The 16842-nt window shown below is 47.8% G+C and overlaps 1 protein-coding gene across 1 annotated transcript in view; it reads left to right on the top strand.

The window, feature by feature from the left end:
- The first annotated feature begins 2850 nt into the window (after positions 1-2850).
- The window catches only part of LOC119398591 (sodium-dependent nutrient amino acid transporter 1), a 50504-nt gene continuing 36512 nt past the window's right edge, over positions 2851-16842 (top strand). Inside the window, exons 1-4 of the mRNA XM_037665426.1 lie at positions 2851-2880; positions 2924-3041; positions 6280-6411; positions 8442-8617. Coding sequence (XP_037521354.1) covers positions 2851-2880; positions 2924-3041; positions 6280-6411; positions 8442-8617 — 456 coding nt within the window. The remainder of the gene's footprint in view (positions 2881-2923; positions 3042-6279; positions 6412-8441; positions 8618-16842) is intronic.

Below are 16842 nucleotides of genomic sequence, written 5' to 3'. Positions count from 1 at the left end.
GGTCCGCTTCTTGTCTTTTGCTTGCTCATTCTTTCTCTGCACAGCGGCACAAATCTTACCTGGCTTACCTAGCTGCTGCATTAACCAGAGATTATTGGAACATAAGAGATCACTAGCTAGCGGCCCACCATGAAGGAAAATGATTAAGCTGAATTCAGTCCGCCTATATTTCTATACGTGCAATAGCGTCTTTGGCAGGCATCGCGATGTTGCTATTAGAGGACGCAGCAAATAAATTGTCTTTACATTGTCGAGAGTGTAAGTGCACGCCAAAGTCCGAAGAATACGCAGTTTTGTGCCGGCATAGGATTGAAGAAACGTGCCTGATGATTGAGGCATGACATATCGAGAATAGTGGTAGCGCATGCGTGAGTCGACCGTCGATTAACTTGCATAAATATGAAATCAAATGCCTTAACAGTTATCTTCCACGTAGACCCCCAAGCGTGCCGGATTGATAGGTTCGCTTATTGCATGGCTATGCGCAGGTAAGTTTTCGTGCCTTGTTAGCCGGCGTTTGTGGTGTCCTGACTTCTTTCTTGTGTCCGTGTTTGCACGCCCTATCTTTTTGAAATGCATGACCATAACTCTACACTTAAAACAATGACAGGACAAGTCTGACTGAATCAATGTAGTGAGCAGACTCGGCGCTCCCTTAAAATGATTATTGGGCCGACTTGTAGGCATTTATTGCAGCAAGAAAAACCATTTTGGAAACACCTTAATGACCTATTGGAATATATTTGTCTGTGCGTGTCATTTTCTCTTTTGTAGCCTCCATTTCAGGGTTTCGCAACACGAATCCTTGCTTTGCAGTGAGGAATTATATTAAAAAAATCACTCGGTTACCTAGATAAACAGCTTACGCTTATCCTTTTGGTGTATGGATAAGCGTTACCTCTTTGGCTTACCTAGCTAAACAGGTTACGGATATCCACATAAAAAAATTCTGGTATTTCTTTATTTCTCTTTTTTGGTATAAGTGTTATGAAGTTGGTTTCTTCTACATTTTATCACGCACTCAAATGTCGTATTGAAGTCGCAATTTGTAGTCTATAAATTGGTGTACATGAATCTGTAAAACGATCTGATTCTTGGCCAACCCCTGACAGTGGGTATGAGCCATGGTGACTCGGTGAACGAGAGCGAAAACGAACGTGCCTCGTGCGCGGCATAGCTCGCGCCATTTCTTCTTCCAAGCAAAACCGGCACAGAAGAAGGTGACGCCCCTCCGACCACACGGCTTTCTTGATCCTCGCCAGAAAGGTTTTCATCGCCCTAGCTGTTACAGGTGAGAGCTTTGACGCAAACTAGGACGCATTAAGCGAATGACAGGATATGACGTAGATCGTTCAGCAGCCTAGCTGACTGGAGATTGCCTCTGATTAACCTCACTGTGTTTCCTCTGCCTTCATTCTTTTATCCATGATCATTTTGTAAACGTATCTATGAGCAATGTCAGTACTGTGACAGGCCATCAGGCACAGTTCTTGTGGACAAGAGCACACGCGCTCTTATAGACGGTGCGGCAGCCTTCGCTGTTATAGGCTTCCCGACGAAAGCTGGCGAAGATTTACACAGAGCATAGTTATCCTACGCGAACTTCCAGAGGCATTCTGCCGAGCAAGTAATAGAGGAGGTGTGGTCTGAAATCTGAGGAGTCTTTACAGGCGCGTTGCTCTCTGGAGCTACAATATCTTACTGTGGCGACTTCTTTCGCAAAGGGCTATGATGCTGCGGAATCCCGCAAGGTGGCGGAAAGATCAAGAAAGGGAAGCTGACGACCACCCGTCTGTAGCACGAAGCCACAAGGAAATCCATACGGAAACACGTATGGATTTCCTCGTGGCTTCGTGCAACAAACCGGTGGTTGTCAATTTCCCCTTCTTAATGCTCTCACTAGAATACTTGGTACAATACGACCCTTTCACAGCTTTTCTCTTATCTGTTCGACGCCACAGGTTTTAGACATCTCTGCGAAACACCAATAGCGCTAAATTCCGGAAGGTAATTTGGTAGAGTCTAAACGACGTGCGAGCAACAGATGTCGTTAGAAACTGAACGTTAGGCATCGACAATGCCTAACAGTCAGTCTTAGCCACGCTTGTTATCAAGCTTAATGCCGAAATACGGTAAACAGCGAGTAAAGCGAGACGTGAATCTTGCCATCAGTAGGGCTGCCCACTCTCCCGTTATAACTAACTGAAGCGAATGCGTATACTGACATTGTGACATTAGACGTACTGGACTGTTAGTTTGTTTCTGCTGCCACGAAGAGATATCGCGTGGTAAAATATTCCTTAATAGTTGAACGTGCTAACTTAAGCTTTCGTTTTCTAGAATATTACGACAGCATTCAGGAGGCAGCTGTCTCAAGTACTGCGCTACCACCTAGTCTACACCTGTTGCGTTCACTTGGGCTTCCTCATTTCTTGCCCGAATCTGCGTCGTCTGGTTATCTGCAAACGATGTCGCTGGCTGTACATGCAATCAAACTGCGGCGCGTAACTTTGGAATTGGTCAACCAACGCATCCGCCGCAGACTCCTATTCCATAAAGTACAGCACTTAAGGCAGCATGGAAGACTATTGCCCGGAGAAGGTCCCCTCTGTAGTGTAGTAATCTAATGCATTGCATCGTGGGCAGAACTCGCTCTCTCGACATAACCTCACGTAACCTAATTCGACCTAGCCCAACTAGAACTAACCTAACCTAACTGAACCTAATCTATAAGCTTTCCCTGGCACAGTTCTACAACTTTGTGGGTCCCAGTATATCGTAGAGATTGTCGCCTGTACGTCTATTGCCTTTGACAGCACCAGCTCGTTACGCGTTTGTTTTCGCGCAAACATGTATGAAAAGCTCCTTATGATGCATTACGTGAGCAACACAATAACTAATCTTGTTCACTTCGTTCACGCAGATGGAGCGCCGCCTCAAGTGGGATCACAAGGCGGACTTTTTCCTGTCAAGCATCGGACTTTCCGCCGGGATCGGCAACTTGTGGCGGTTTCCGTTCCTCGTGTATGACAATGGAGGAGGTAAGACGCGTCCGTTACCTTGAATATTAATGATTTTCAGGGTTTTACGTCCCAAAACCATGACATGATCATGAGACACGCCGTATATGTAGGGCTCCAGAAATTTCGACCACCTGGGGTTCTTTAGCGCACATAAAGCTAAGTAAGCACACAGGCCTCTACTGTTCTGCTTTCATCGAAATGCGGCCGCCGCGCCAGGGATTCGATCCCGCAACCTTCGGGTCAGCAGTCGAGCACCATAAACATTAGAAAACCGCGGCGGGTAGTTAACTTCGGGTGTAACGCCAGCTCGGTTACCTTCGCATATATACAAGTTGTCTTCGGTAATACCTTGAAAAGGCCGTTATATCTCCTTTCTGAAGGTAAAAATATTCCTTCTCAAACGGGAACCGTCAGATGCGGCAGTCGTCGATAATTTTAATTGCCAACATTACGCTAAATGGTCGGTAAACAATGTTAACGAAATAACTTTTTAATGAATTATCGTAAGGTACATATTGCATCTGAATAAATGTAGAAGGAAAGTTTGCAATGTACTACATTCATTTTGAATGAAATGTGAACATGGCGGGGATCTGAAGATTCGCGCCACCGGACTTGCGGTAAGAGTGAACTGTTGTTCAGTTACTTCTTTAATGGAACGTAAATTTGTTCCTCGAAACAAAAAGGTGATTCGAGCGGCCATACATTCCGTCTCCCACTTTTGGAATTAAAATGTCAGGACTGGTATCACCCGGAAAATGTTCAAAGCGAATCCGCCCTGCAATCTCACAGCCTGCAATCACAAATTTAAACATGTGCTGTATAGTAATATTTAAAAAGCCAATTCGTGAATATTTGTTAATGAGCCGATTATTTATTTTGATCTCCCGCGCCAGTAACGTCCGCCACTTGGAGTAACCAGCTCTAGTGCTATAATGACGCCATCCGTCAAATGCGACTAAAAATTCTTTTTGATTAAACAAAAAGAGAAAAAAAAAACACCCGCCTTATAATGCAATCAGCGGGGCTAGCTTTTTTAAGCCTTCCATATCAGCGGAAATAAATAAGTGTACTGCATGATGTGCATTGAATATAGTATCTCCAATATTATGGGAAAAACGCTCAAGCGACGGCATGATTACTATTCACTTGCCTCAGAGGTAGATGTCTGCATTAACTGCCACACTTTTGTGGGCGTTTTTGTTTTATTCATTAAGACACAATATGCCTATTATGTGAAATTATTCTTAACCGACACAAACCACTATGCACAAACCACTATATGCATAATACGTAATATTGTCGCGTGTGTGCCATTGGTAATGGCCATGAAGCAGCGCGAGCGTTCTTGGTCCAGCACAGGGACAAAGAAGACGTTGCTGTCTTTCCAGCGACTGATAAGGTGTAGTTTGTGGCGTTCTGTGTCCTCGTCGATCTCACGTCGTTGCACTGGTGGAGGTGCGGGGTAAGCTTCAAGTTCACCGATGATCGAGCCCGGAATCGCCATCACCTGCCGAAACACCGGTACACCACTTCAGTCGCCGTCTGCTAGGCCTCTCGCCCGAGCTCAACCCCCAGACCAACGGGCTGACAGAACGTCTCAACAGAACACTGGCTGATATGATAAGCATGTACGTAGATGTAGGGCACAAGAACTCGGACGACATTCTGACCGTGTGTCACATTCACTTAAAACGCGGCTCGTCAGGAGACCACTCGTAAGACACCCTTCAGTCTCGTTTATGGCCGTGTAGTTACGACAACGTCAGACGCAACGCTCCCTAGCGAAAATAATGGCAATGAGATGGACGTTGAAGAATCTACACAACGAGCAGAGAAAGCTAGGAAACTTCCAGCCCGGTTGCGAAACAGCGAGCAACAAACATATGACGCCAGACAGTACAGCTTATAGGGGTTCCTTTATGAAACATGAACACAACAAGCCGCGCGTGCGAACCTGTCCCTCGTTTGGATCGCTATCGGAGTGTCAGTCACTCTCGCTAGTACTACATAGCAGCCCTAACAGTCAGAGCTGTGACCCCCCTATACCGCGGTTCACGTTGAGTCGCGACCGCGGCGGGTTTCAGGCCAGTGGGAACAGAGTCTTTTAACTGAAGGTGTTTATTCACCTCAGATGCATAGAGAGAGAGAGAGAGCTATGCGGTGAAGTCGCACTCCAACGAATGGAGTACACACAAAGTTAACAGAACACCTCAGTGGCGGAGTGTTCCGCACTACTGGGGGAAACAACCGTTAACAAATAGCAAGCACACGTTGAGGGAATGATAAATGTTCATCTCACCTCGTGTGGCTTTTGCACTCCGGTCCGGGGCGGTAGTTCGCTCTCCACGGCCAGAGCGCTGCAGGGGTTGATGGCGGCGGCGGTGCTCACGGCTTGGGTCCGATGTGGTCAGTCACACCTCCCAAGACCGAAGACCCCCGAGGCCCCCGAGAAAGCGATGCGCGTTCCTCGGGTTGAGAGGAGGAATCTCCCCCCAAAAGGGGAAGGAGGGAACGGGGCGTCTCGGCTGCAGAATGAGCGCAATGCGCGAAGGACTGCGGGGGTGGCAAAATGCCCCCGTCCAACGCAACCCCCCTCGCCGCTGCGCGCGTAAACAGATCATGAGCCGAGGCGCCGCGTTGAAGACACTGGGTTGCGCGTGCAACCCCACATGCTCCGGCGCAGACCCGTCACATATAACGTGTGCGACAAAGTGTGGGTCTGGACGCCTATTCGTCCTGCGTGGGCTCTCCGAAAAGCTTTTGCGAAGATCTGGCCTGATGTAGTTCTCCAACGCATCAGTCACGTCAATTTCGAAGCTGTTCCGGACGGCTCTCAGTGTTCAAAGCGCAGAAGGCACTCGCCAGAAAATTGATCCCCTGTCAGAATGTTCCAGCAATCGTCCTTCAACCAACATGGCCACTGCGGCTCCATCGCACGTGACACTGCAAAGTCCTATGATTCCTGAGTGCTTTCATGGTGAAGCCTATGAAGACGCCCACGATTACCTGGACCAAGAACACTCGCGCTATTTCGTGGTCGTCGCGACTGGCGCATACGCGCGGCAATGTGCACTTGCTTATATTTGTCACCCGTCAATAGTCGACTCTATAATGTAATGTAAAAAGTTTTATCATTTGAAAGTAATTGCTACTGTCGATCTGCACAGACGCAGCCAGGGCGCTATACCCTCTTCATAGCTGGCTCAAGGAATGTACGAAAAAATCTGCAAAGCGCCTAAAATCTTCGACGCAGGTGCGTTCCTGTTCGTGTACTTCCTAGTAATTGCGTTGGTGGCAAAGCCGCTGTACTACCTCGAGATGTTCGTGGGACAGTTCAGCAGCTCTGGATCCATGTCCGTCTGGGCTGCCTTCCCGCTGGCAAGAGGTTAGTTGTCGTTTTGCTCATCTTTGCTCTCGCTTGTGCCAGGAAGATAAATAAACAAGACATACTACTTTAGTCCCAAATCATAATCATTTTGAAGCACGCGACATGAGGCCGGGAAAATATACCAATTATTACCGTACGGGCGAAAATGAAATTCACAGTCCCTCTATAGCTAACGCTAAGGAGAGAAGAGGTGAAAGCGCATGCTGTTGCGGCGACTCCTAAAATCAGCCCTTTACACTGAAGCTTTTTGCCGCTGCACCACTTCCGGTATCGGCCCACCTGCAACCAAGTGACAGAGTCATTTTAGGACGCGACGCCTAGACGTCATGATGACGTGACAGATTTAGGCATTTCTGATGTCACGATGATGTCATCATGAGGTCATCTATGATGACGTGATAATTCTTGTACTGTTCGTGTTGACGCCGCGGCCTCAGGCGGTCTTGCGAAATATCGCCAGAGCTCGCCAAATCTGTCTCTTGACTCATGAGACATACGAGGTGCTTCGCCTTAACAAAACGAGGTTAATCAGGCACCAGAAATTTAGGGTTATAGGCTGCCCTAATTACTTTCACGGATGCTTTCACTTTGTCGAGATTTCCGGAAATAAGCGCAGAACGCGTCGGGCAGCACGCGTTATGCACATCTTGTGTATGGTCTGCGCCAAATTGCAGACGCTGGACTCGTTCGGTGTTGCTTTCAGGAAATCTAGCGGACGTGAAATGTCGCCGAAAACTATCAGCAAGGGTGCCACTCCTATCCACAACGCAGCTGATCGTGCTCGACGGCCAGTAAAAATGGCATCTCATGCTATTTACCCCAGCTAACATTTGATGCGGAAAACGGTAACGTCGAGTTGTCGATTTCCCTTCGAACACCTTCGAGGCAATGCGTTTCAAGTGTATATTAACGCGATAGCGTTAGAGAGCTCGTGTCGCAGAAATTCCGCCATCGGCGTCGGCACCGTTGGTTGTGAGCGAAAAATCGACCGTGAGCGAAAAATCGAGAAAGCAAATAAAATAAAGAATAAAAATTTCGGTCCCATTGAGGATCGAACTCGGGCCGTTCGCGTGGCAAGCAGGTGTCCTACAACAAAGCCACGATGTAACTTGCAGCTCCTTCGGAAAAAAATACTGCATAAATGCCATGTAGTGGAAGGAGTCTCCTTAACGCATTTTGTTGGACAGATGTCGCGACGAAAACGAGCCCATTCGGCGATTTGTAGGCGCATTTGGGAGGACATCAAACTATGTGAAAAAGGCCGGGATAGTGCAGCCATCGCCGCTAAAAACACACACGAACTTTCACACAGCTCTAAATATGGACAACTATGTCCATCTAGCGCAAAACATATCAACAAGCAAACAGCAAACGCTAGATAATGTGCTGCCATCTGTGAGGCATTGTGAGATTCTTCATGGCCTCCGAGATGGTAAGCGCGCGGCGTGTATCTGGGACGCCATGCGACTCTTGCTTTAGATCAAATACCTGTAGGATTCGCACGCGCGTGCGTGTGTGTGCAACAATACACATTAATAAGTATGCACTTAGTGATTGAAGTGCGCACTAGGGGCCAGATTTCGCTATTGCGTTCAACTCTTAAATGCGAAGCTTAAGGGTCCCCAATTTTTTTAACGTAACGAACCCGGAAGCAGCTAGGAAACGGCAGTGGCCCCCTTCAAAAGAACAAAAGAACCGACTATTCGATCATTCCAGCAACTATAGGCGACGCCGCGGTAGGTCAAAATGGGGGACGAGACGGCGATGAGGCGATCTCGCAAGCGTGCGCGCCTCGAGGAGCAAAGCTCGTCAGGCCCTATAGTTTTGCTGCAGACGATACTTTCTATCGCTAAAGAAACGCAAAGATGCGTGAATGAAGGCGAAGCGACGTTCAACGCCGGTCACATCACCGTGTACCAGATTCGGAGGAGGGCCGCGTGGCGCCACCTGTGTCGCTAGAATGACCAAATATCGACGAAAGCGGTGAGTAACGCGTCCTTTTCCTTCTTCTCTCGTGCCCCCAACAGGAGTCGGTGCCACCATGACGGTGGGGAGTCTCTGCCTGGCGCTGTACTACAACATGTACCTGTCGTACGCGCTGATGTACATGTACTACGCGCTCGGCTCGCACCTGCCGTGGAGCGGCTGCTACAGCTCCTGGGGCGCCAACACGCACGTCTGCTACATACGCAAGCCGAACGTTGTGAGTCTTGCGTACCCACATTATGTCACCAAGAACGCCGTGGGTGCCCCGCGCAGTGCGCTTCCGGTCAGGTAGCTTCATGACCACAGTTTTATCGCTAGAACGCTGCGCATCAACGGAAAACAGACACATGAATACGAAGCAAGCTACTCGAAGATAACTAACGGCTTAATGCGAATAATAGGCTATATACCCTTCAGTTCTCATACTTAGGAATTGACTTAATTTTTTCATTCGTCAGGGGAAGCCAGCCCATTTTACGAGTTCGGATGATTTATGGGGAAGAGGGGGGGATACCTTAGATGACACGTTGTTATCGTTGCGGTACTGGAGTGGCATACAAATACTGATTTAGACTCTGTAGCCGTGTAACACTTCTGATAACCAGATCCATAGCAGCGAATTAGCGAATATCGCCGGGATGGTTGACGTGTCAGTCTGAAAGGACGAAAGAATATACACGCGAAGATAAACACGTGAAGATAAACACGTCCGGGTCATCAGTAACTGTATAGCACCCTGAAGCACGGTGCAGAAAAAAGAGCGGCTTATTAATACGCCTACGCCATTGCTCGAACTACTTCCTTCCCTTAAGCAAACTCCTCAGTTCATGTCGCAAGTGGAGAAGAAAAGTCTGCCATACCAAGTTGAAGGTGTAGTAACGTCTTCTGACGTCACACATTGCGACAAACATTCTTAGATTTTTTTGCAGTACATAAACAAAACGCCGGTCTCACAAACACACAAAAGCGAATGAGTTGGGAGCGTTTCTATAATTCTTCAGTAAAAATAAGAAAAATCGCGATTTCGTACCACGAAATCGCGATTTTTCTCGCGATTTTGCGAAATCGCGAAATTTGCGAATCCAACCTTACTTCGCATCGTATCTGACACAAATTACTAAAGAACAAAGTTGCAGTGACGTGAGTCCATGAATGCCGGCGACGCCAATGCCGGCGACGACAATGCCAGGATGGCATTGTCGTCCTCAATGTTTGAGGGAGTTCGCGGAGCATGGTATCAGTTTCCACGGGCACGTTCACCCCATTCCGACGAACACCGTTTTGTCCGGTATTGGAAAGAAGCCACCGAATCGGCATCAGCGGTATCCTGGAGGATATCATACGCTACACAAGTCTTGCGCTTGGACAAATGAGAACATGGGTGGCGATACGTACAGCCGTCAGCACGCTTAACACGAACGCTCCGCAGTGTGGCCTGGACTGGTTTGACTGATGCCAGCCGCAAAGTGCTGGGCGCTGTTGCCGAGATAATACCTCTGTATGCTTGGATAGTATGTCGGCATGTATTGGTTAACATCTCGGCAACAGAACCCAAAGCTACGCGACGCTGGCGTCAATCAAACCATTTCAGGCCACGCTGCGGAGCGTTCGTGTTAAGCTTGCTGGCGACTGCACATACTTGAAATAATGTGCTTCAATTCTTGATGGCATAAAACACTTTAATGTTAAAACTCGGAGGACGCGTAAGCTTCACTTTTAAGAGTGGAACACGATAGCGTTATCCGCCTCGTGCATCGGTATGGTGGCGCCACCGCTCGCCTCAGGCGGTTGCACCCTCTCCCAAACCCCATAGGATCCCATGCATTTTGGACGAAGTTTGCGATTCCGTTGCGCAAAAACAAACTAGCGCCATCTCTGGACAATATGCCACACCGACGATGCAAGGTCTCTTCTTGCTTCCACCGATATGCCATGCTCCAAGATGACCCCTCTCTCCACTTTCTTTTATTTCTTTCGGTGGCCGTGAGAGCGCGCGGCCGCACGCTGTGCACTGTGCAGTAGCGCACCCAACAAGACCGGCTGGGCTCGTCGCTTTCGTCGCGTCTTCCTTGAACGTTGCTTAGTAACGTGGCGTTTTGGGCATGTTGGTATGTCATACTGAAGATTATAGCGCACGAAAGACACGGACGAAGGAAGACGTGACACACACAGGCGCTATAGCGCCTGTGTGTGTCACGTCTTCCTTCGTCCGTGTCTTTCGTGCGCTATAATCTTCAGTTTGAACGTTGCAACGTTAATATTGTGTTAAGGCGGTGGCCACACCTCGGACGATGAGCCCTGATTTCGTTCAGCTGCGATCTCATCAACGGAAATGTTTCAGACGCCTCAGTTATGGGCTTTTGTCTGTTGGTTGCTGGACAAGATGGCCTCCTGCAAGACCGCGTTTTTCCAAGTCAGCTTTGTGTGTAGTTCTCGGCGTCGTAGCAGTTCGATGACGCGAGGACGTCAACTGGTGCTACATCGTGGGAACCGCTGAAGTGACTGCAAGCTTGACGACATTGTGCCAGAATATTCTAGCGTAGTGTACGCGCACGATTTTGCTACACTTAAAATACCGCGCTTGGCCTCGGGCGTCAACCTGGTACGCCTGTGTGCAACAAGTGTGTTATCGTTGTTGCGTCGGTTAATATTGAATTGCAATTGGAATACCGTTTTTGCAAAGGTAAGTGAAGCTGTAAGTAGTTGCCCTTCTACATGCTCGCTACTCCACGAACATTACTTCTAGAATCGCATTTTATGTTGAGCTGCACGTACCAAAGAGAATCTATCATACAAGATACATTACACGCGTGCGCATTTCCTATATAAGTCTGAGTAATGCCGTGCTGAATTTAAAGCGCATGTGTTATAGGATTGTGGCTTCAATGGTGAAAGTGATTAGATATTACGAAATATGTGATTGCAATGCAATTACAACTTTCTCATATGTTAACACGGTCTGTGAACAAAAAAAAAAATACGCTGTGTGAATGTTTGTTGGTCATTTGCTAAAGTACTTTCACGCATTATTATGCGGCTGTGTGACAGCTGTTAAAACGTTCAGCAAGTTAGATTTTGGTTTTCTTGGCCTAGTTGAGTGCTACGGGTGTTGGGCGAAGATAAAATCGCGTGTCTTTTGTGCGTTTCTTAAGCAGGCATACAGCCGTAATAGTCATTGTTGTTGTACTGTTTGGGGTGTTCAATAAAACAAGAATGCTGTTTTGTACTGCAACAGTTTTTATTTCATCTGTGTTAACAGATCACGCAAACAACTTGGACACATGCACGTAAGAAACGTACGCAGTGCATCGCGCGCACGCATAAAAAAACGGGCCTGTCATTTTAAAACAAATAATATAGAACAATCGACGTAACAAACGGCATGGTTGTCTAGTGGAGCAGCGTCGGCAGTACAAATATCAAACCAGAATGAAAAATGAATAGAAAAACGGCGAGTAACGGGCGCTTTGCCCACGGCTTCTATGAGCCGCGCGTATCCACCTTTCGCCACCGTTCGCGGTTGATGGCGCCACCAGTACAACTCAAAGCAGCAGCGCACGAGGCGGATAGGGCCCAGTTTCAATCGCTTTCTCATTCGTTTCTCGGTGGGCACCTTAGCCGAGCCGTGACTGGCCGAACGCCCGTACGCGTTGCAAGCTCTCCTAGGGCGCCTATCAGAAAGACAGTTGCGAAACAGCCACTATGCTATTCGCCATTTTTCTAGACAGTAAAGCACCCGCAACCCGTGTGTAATGCAATGCGCGTAACTGTGCAGCTGCACATACTGTTCATGCTGTTGCTGATGATCATTATAAACGGGGCTGAACCCGCTTGTAATGGGTGAGAATCTATAAACCACCGACTCGTTGCAAAATTTAGTCTGTGATGCCTGGTGCGATTCTATCCTTGCGCCACGCAATATTACAGCTGTTAAAGGGGTACTGACACGAAAATTTTCAGTTGTCGTTCTTTTGCGTCAAATGAAAGGCCAACCCCTCAAGAGCCTCTAAAGGGTAGTGCTAAGCGCGAGTGCACCCTGAAAAAGTAATTACAGTATGTTTTAAAAGAGAGTTTCGGTTTCTACTTTACCCTGACGTCACAACACGGTATGAGCTTCATGTCACATGCTCGCACAATATATACTGACATTTCCACGGCCGCCCCGCACCGTGGCTCCGTTGGTTACGCACAAGGGGCCATTTTGAATGTTTTGGTGACGCAGAAGTGGCCATCTTGGAAGTTTTGGTAGCAGACGTCATCACAGCTAGCCAGACTGCTGCGTGAAGTCACCAGAATTACTACTGTAGCCTGACGTCAAGCTAGTGTCGATGTCGGTAGGTGCGCCATGGAAAAATTGACTTTAATATAAAAAAAATATCAGTACTTCCTGAGCTTCACACTTGCTAAGAGCCATCTGTGCATTCAGGAGGTTCTTATGGCAGAGTAAACTCGCCTTCGAAAAAAGGTGTCAGTATCCCTTTAACCATGCTCGTCCGACGTGGCGTCTCTACAGGATCTTTTTAAATGCGAAGCATTTCTTAGCGAACCTCAGGCACTTTGGCCGTTTCTATCTACGTATCTATCTATCTATCTATCTATCTATCTAGCCGCCTACGTCTGGGCGCTCTCCTGGTCGTCTCCATAACTTCTGATATACCAAAATTGGCATGGCAGCGGATCAGTGTATGGTGAACGCGATTCACTGGTCATGACATGAATAACGCAAAATACCTGTCGCGTACGTCATGAAACCCTTTCTCTCAGTCACGTGTGGCACATACCCGCATGCCAGAGTTTAAGTTATGCGGGTATGTGCCACAGGTGATACAAAGTCTCAGCCAACACAGTAAACGCGAACACACACATTTACACGCAAGGAAAGTGATAATAATAATCATTGTCGGGGCTTTATATTTGACCAACTGGTATTATTTAACGTGCACCGAGATCGCACAGAACACGGGCATCTAGCGTTTTGCAGTCATCGCAATGCGACCGCCGTGGCCGGGATCGAACCCGTGACCTTCGGGTCAGCAGCCGAGCACCGTAACCGCTACACCACCGTGGCGGACACAAGGAAAGTGAGGAAGCTGAAGACAGAACACTCCTTGAAGACGCTCAACTACCATGCACTCATTCACGTGGTCCGCAACGTGGACCACGTCGATTACGCAAGAACAGGGGTCAATGCTTCCTACAATAAATCTGCCGAGAAAACCAGGCCCCTCATCATTACCGGTGGCTTCAACATTGACTTATCCAGACCCAACAAGCCCTGGTCTTTATACTGCGTGGAAGACGGCTTGGATGTGAACAGGGCATCAAAATACCTCGCTGCCACGTGCAGGACAGGAGGCGTCATAGATCATTTCATCGTAAGAGGCATCCAGAATTTCCACCAGCTGTGCTATACCTCGCACTTCACTACACTTAGACCCCTCGTAGCCGCGATCACGAACGGAACCGATTAACAGGTCCGGCCCAGCTGCTGGTGCTCACTGATCACGGTGATAATGACCTTGTTCAAGAACTGTCAAGAACCCCTTCTACACAAACACTCGGGTTCGTTAAACGTGCGTGCGTTCCCATAATAACAGATGAGTATAAGCATAACAATTAACTGTAACGCAACTGTAACAAATGCAACTTTGACTGTACCGTACGTGCAGTGCGCCTGCGTGTGCCACTCGGCTGTGTGCATATCCAGGGGACCTTTGCTTAATGAAGATTAGTTGCGTGTAACGACTGTCCTGTGCATTTATATTTCTTCTTTGTGCTCTTCGAATTCGCGCTGTCCAGTATTGAAGAATATAAACACTACATATCAGCTTACCGCGTCTGGTGATGGTAACACCCATGTTGCCTTTGGCATCGTTACGTAACTGTAAACAACTGGTTAAATAATACGTATGCGACTCTTCAGCATATGAGTGTGTTTATACCACTTCCACATTTCTCTGGCGTCATTCCGTAACGTTTCGCTCAACATGAAAAATAATGCCACAGTCGCTATTTCACGCATGCTTCGCGTAACATCGATTCCCAGGGTACGTGGGATCTGCCGAATTTTTTCGAAGCAGTTTCATGTAGTAGCATAACTCCATGCTAGAATACCTGATTGACACTCAGAATGACTGGGTTTGACTTCCAGGTCGGGTAATTCGATAAGTTTTAAATGCGAAGCATTTCTTAGCGAACCTCTGGCACTTTGGGCGCTTCTATCTACGTATCTATCTATCTATCTAGCCGCCTACGTCTGGGCGCACTCCTGGTAGTCTCCATAGGTTGTTATATACCAAAATTTGCTCAGCATAGGATGAGTGTATAACGAACACGATTCACTGGTCATGACGTGAATAACGCAAAATACCTGTCGCGTACGTCATGAAATTCTTTCCCTCAGTCACGTGTGGCACATACCCTTATACCAGAGTTCATGTTATGCGGGTATGTGCCTCAGGTGATAACATAGTCTCAATCAACGCAGTAACCGCGAACATACACACTGACAAGGAACGAACATGATAATAGTAGTGATTGCTGGGGTTCTACGTCCCAAAACCACGATACGATTATGAGAGACGCTGTAGTGAAGGGCTCCGGAAATTTCGACCATCTGGTATTGCTTAACGTGCACTGACATGGCACAGTACACGGGCTTCTAGCATTTCGTCCCCGTCGAAATGTGACCGCTACGGCCGGGATCGAACCCGTGACCTTCGGGTCAACAGCCGAGTACCGTAACCACTACACCACAGCGGCGGACGCAAGAAAAGTTAGGGAACTGAAGAAAGAGCACCCCTGGAAGACAATGGGCTACCATCCACTCGTCCACGTGGTCCGCAACGTCGACCACGTGGATTACGCAAAAACCGGGGTCAATGCTTCCTACAATAAATGGGTGGTGCCATCAAATTTCGAGGCTATAACAAGCCTGTTGTGGGTTTCCTCTGTATGCAAGGACACTCCACACGAAGGGTCGGACACAGAAAACGTTTAGAATATATTTTAATTCACTTCCAAAGTGTAGCAAAATGCCCATTCTCCCGATCGAAACCCATTGCTAGCGCGCCAACTCTGTCGTAGATCTGTAGGATGGGCAACGAAAGTTGTAGTGACGTCACACCAGATCTGCTGCAGTGACCTCCGGACCTCCGCCACCTCTGCAACGTACGTGCCGGCTGTAGTGAACTAGAATATATTCTAGTTCACTATAGTACCGGCAAAGCATCAGTTGCTACATCACTCGCCGAGTTTCGATCGCTTCCTTGCTAAGTGCATCACAGCCTTGTGTGGTCACGTGACCAAGCCTCCTACACTTCTACGTCACTGCCCAACCTCGGCGCCCAGAAACCGAAACCGAAAGTTGTCCACATCAAAAGGCGACTTTAAATTACTTAGCGAGAATACATGAATCTTGGTGCGTGCATCATGCTTCCTGGAGCTATAAGAAACGCTTACAGCAAAGAACGCGCAAGCCATAAACATGGTGGCACCACCCCTTTAACCCTGCCGAGAGGACCATGTCCCTCATGATTACCGGTGACTTCAGCATTGATTTATGAAACCCAACAAGGCCTGGTTCTTAGACGGCATAAAAGACGGCTTGTATGTGGACAGGGCATCACAAGACCTCGGTGCCACGTCCAGGACAGGAGGCATCATAGATCATTTCTTCGCAAGAGCCACATGTGGTTTCAACCAGCTTTACTATACCTCGCATTTCACTACACTTAGACCGTTCGTAGCCGTAATGACGAACGGATCCGATAACAAGTCCTGTCCAGCTGTTTGTGCTCCCTGATCACGGTGACGATGACCTTATTCAAGAACTGCCAAGGACTCCTTCCACACATGCGCACAAGTTCGTGAAACGTGCGTGCGTTCTCCGTCATATCGGATAAGTATAAGCATATAACAACCGTAAAACAACTGTAACAACTACAACTGTGACTGTAACGTACGTGCAGTGTGCCTGCTAGTGCCACTCGGCTGTGTATATATCTAGGGAAACTTTTCTTAATAAAGGTTAGTTGCGAGTAGGGCATGTCCTGTGCATCTGTGTTCCTTCATTGTCCTATTCGAATTTGCGCTGCCGAGTACTGAAGAATGTAAACGCTACATATCAGCTTACTGCGTCAGGTGTTGGTAACACCTATGTTGCTGTTGGCATCGTTAAGCATCTGTAAACAACTGGTTATATAACACATGTTCGACCCTTCAAAATATGTGTGGGCGTATACCATTTGCACATTTCTCGAGCGTCATTCCGCAACGTCTCGCTCAATGTGAAAAATTGCGACACAGCCACTTTCGTGCGCGTGCTTCGCATAACATCGATTGCCACGGTAAGTGGGATCTGCCGAATTTTTTTATTATGGCGTTGCTTTGCGCGGACTCAAACCACGACCCCGATTTAACAGATGGGACAAATACGCTGCG

This window comes from Rhipicephalus sanguineus, chromosome 7 (assembly GCF_013339695.2).
Source record: "Rhipicephalus sanguineus isolate Rsan-2018 chromosome 7, BIME_Rsan_1.4, whole genome shotgun sequence".
Lineage (NCBI taxonomy): Eukaryota > Metazoa > Arthropoda > Arachnida > Ixodida > Ixodidae > Rhipicephalus > Rhipicephalus sanguineus.
The sequence above is the reverse complement of the archived record's forward strand: the minus strand, read 5'-3'. Positions and strand labels throughout refer to the sequence as shown.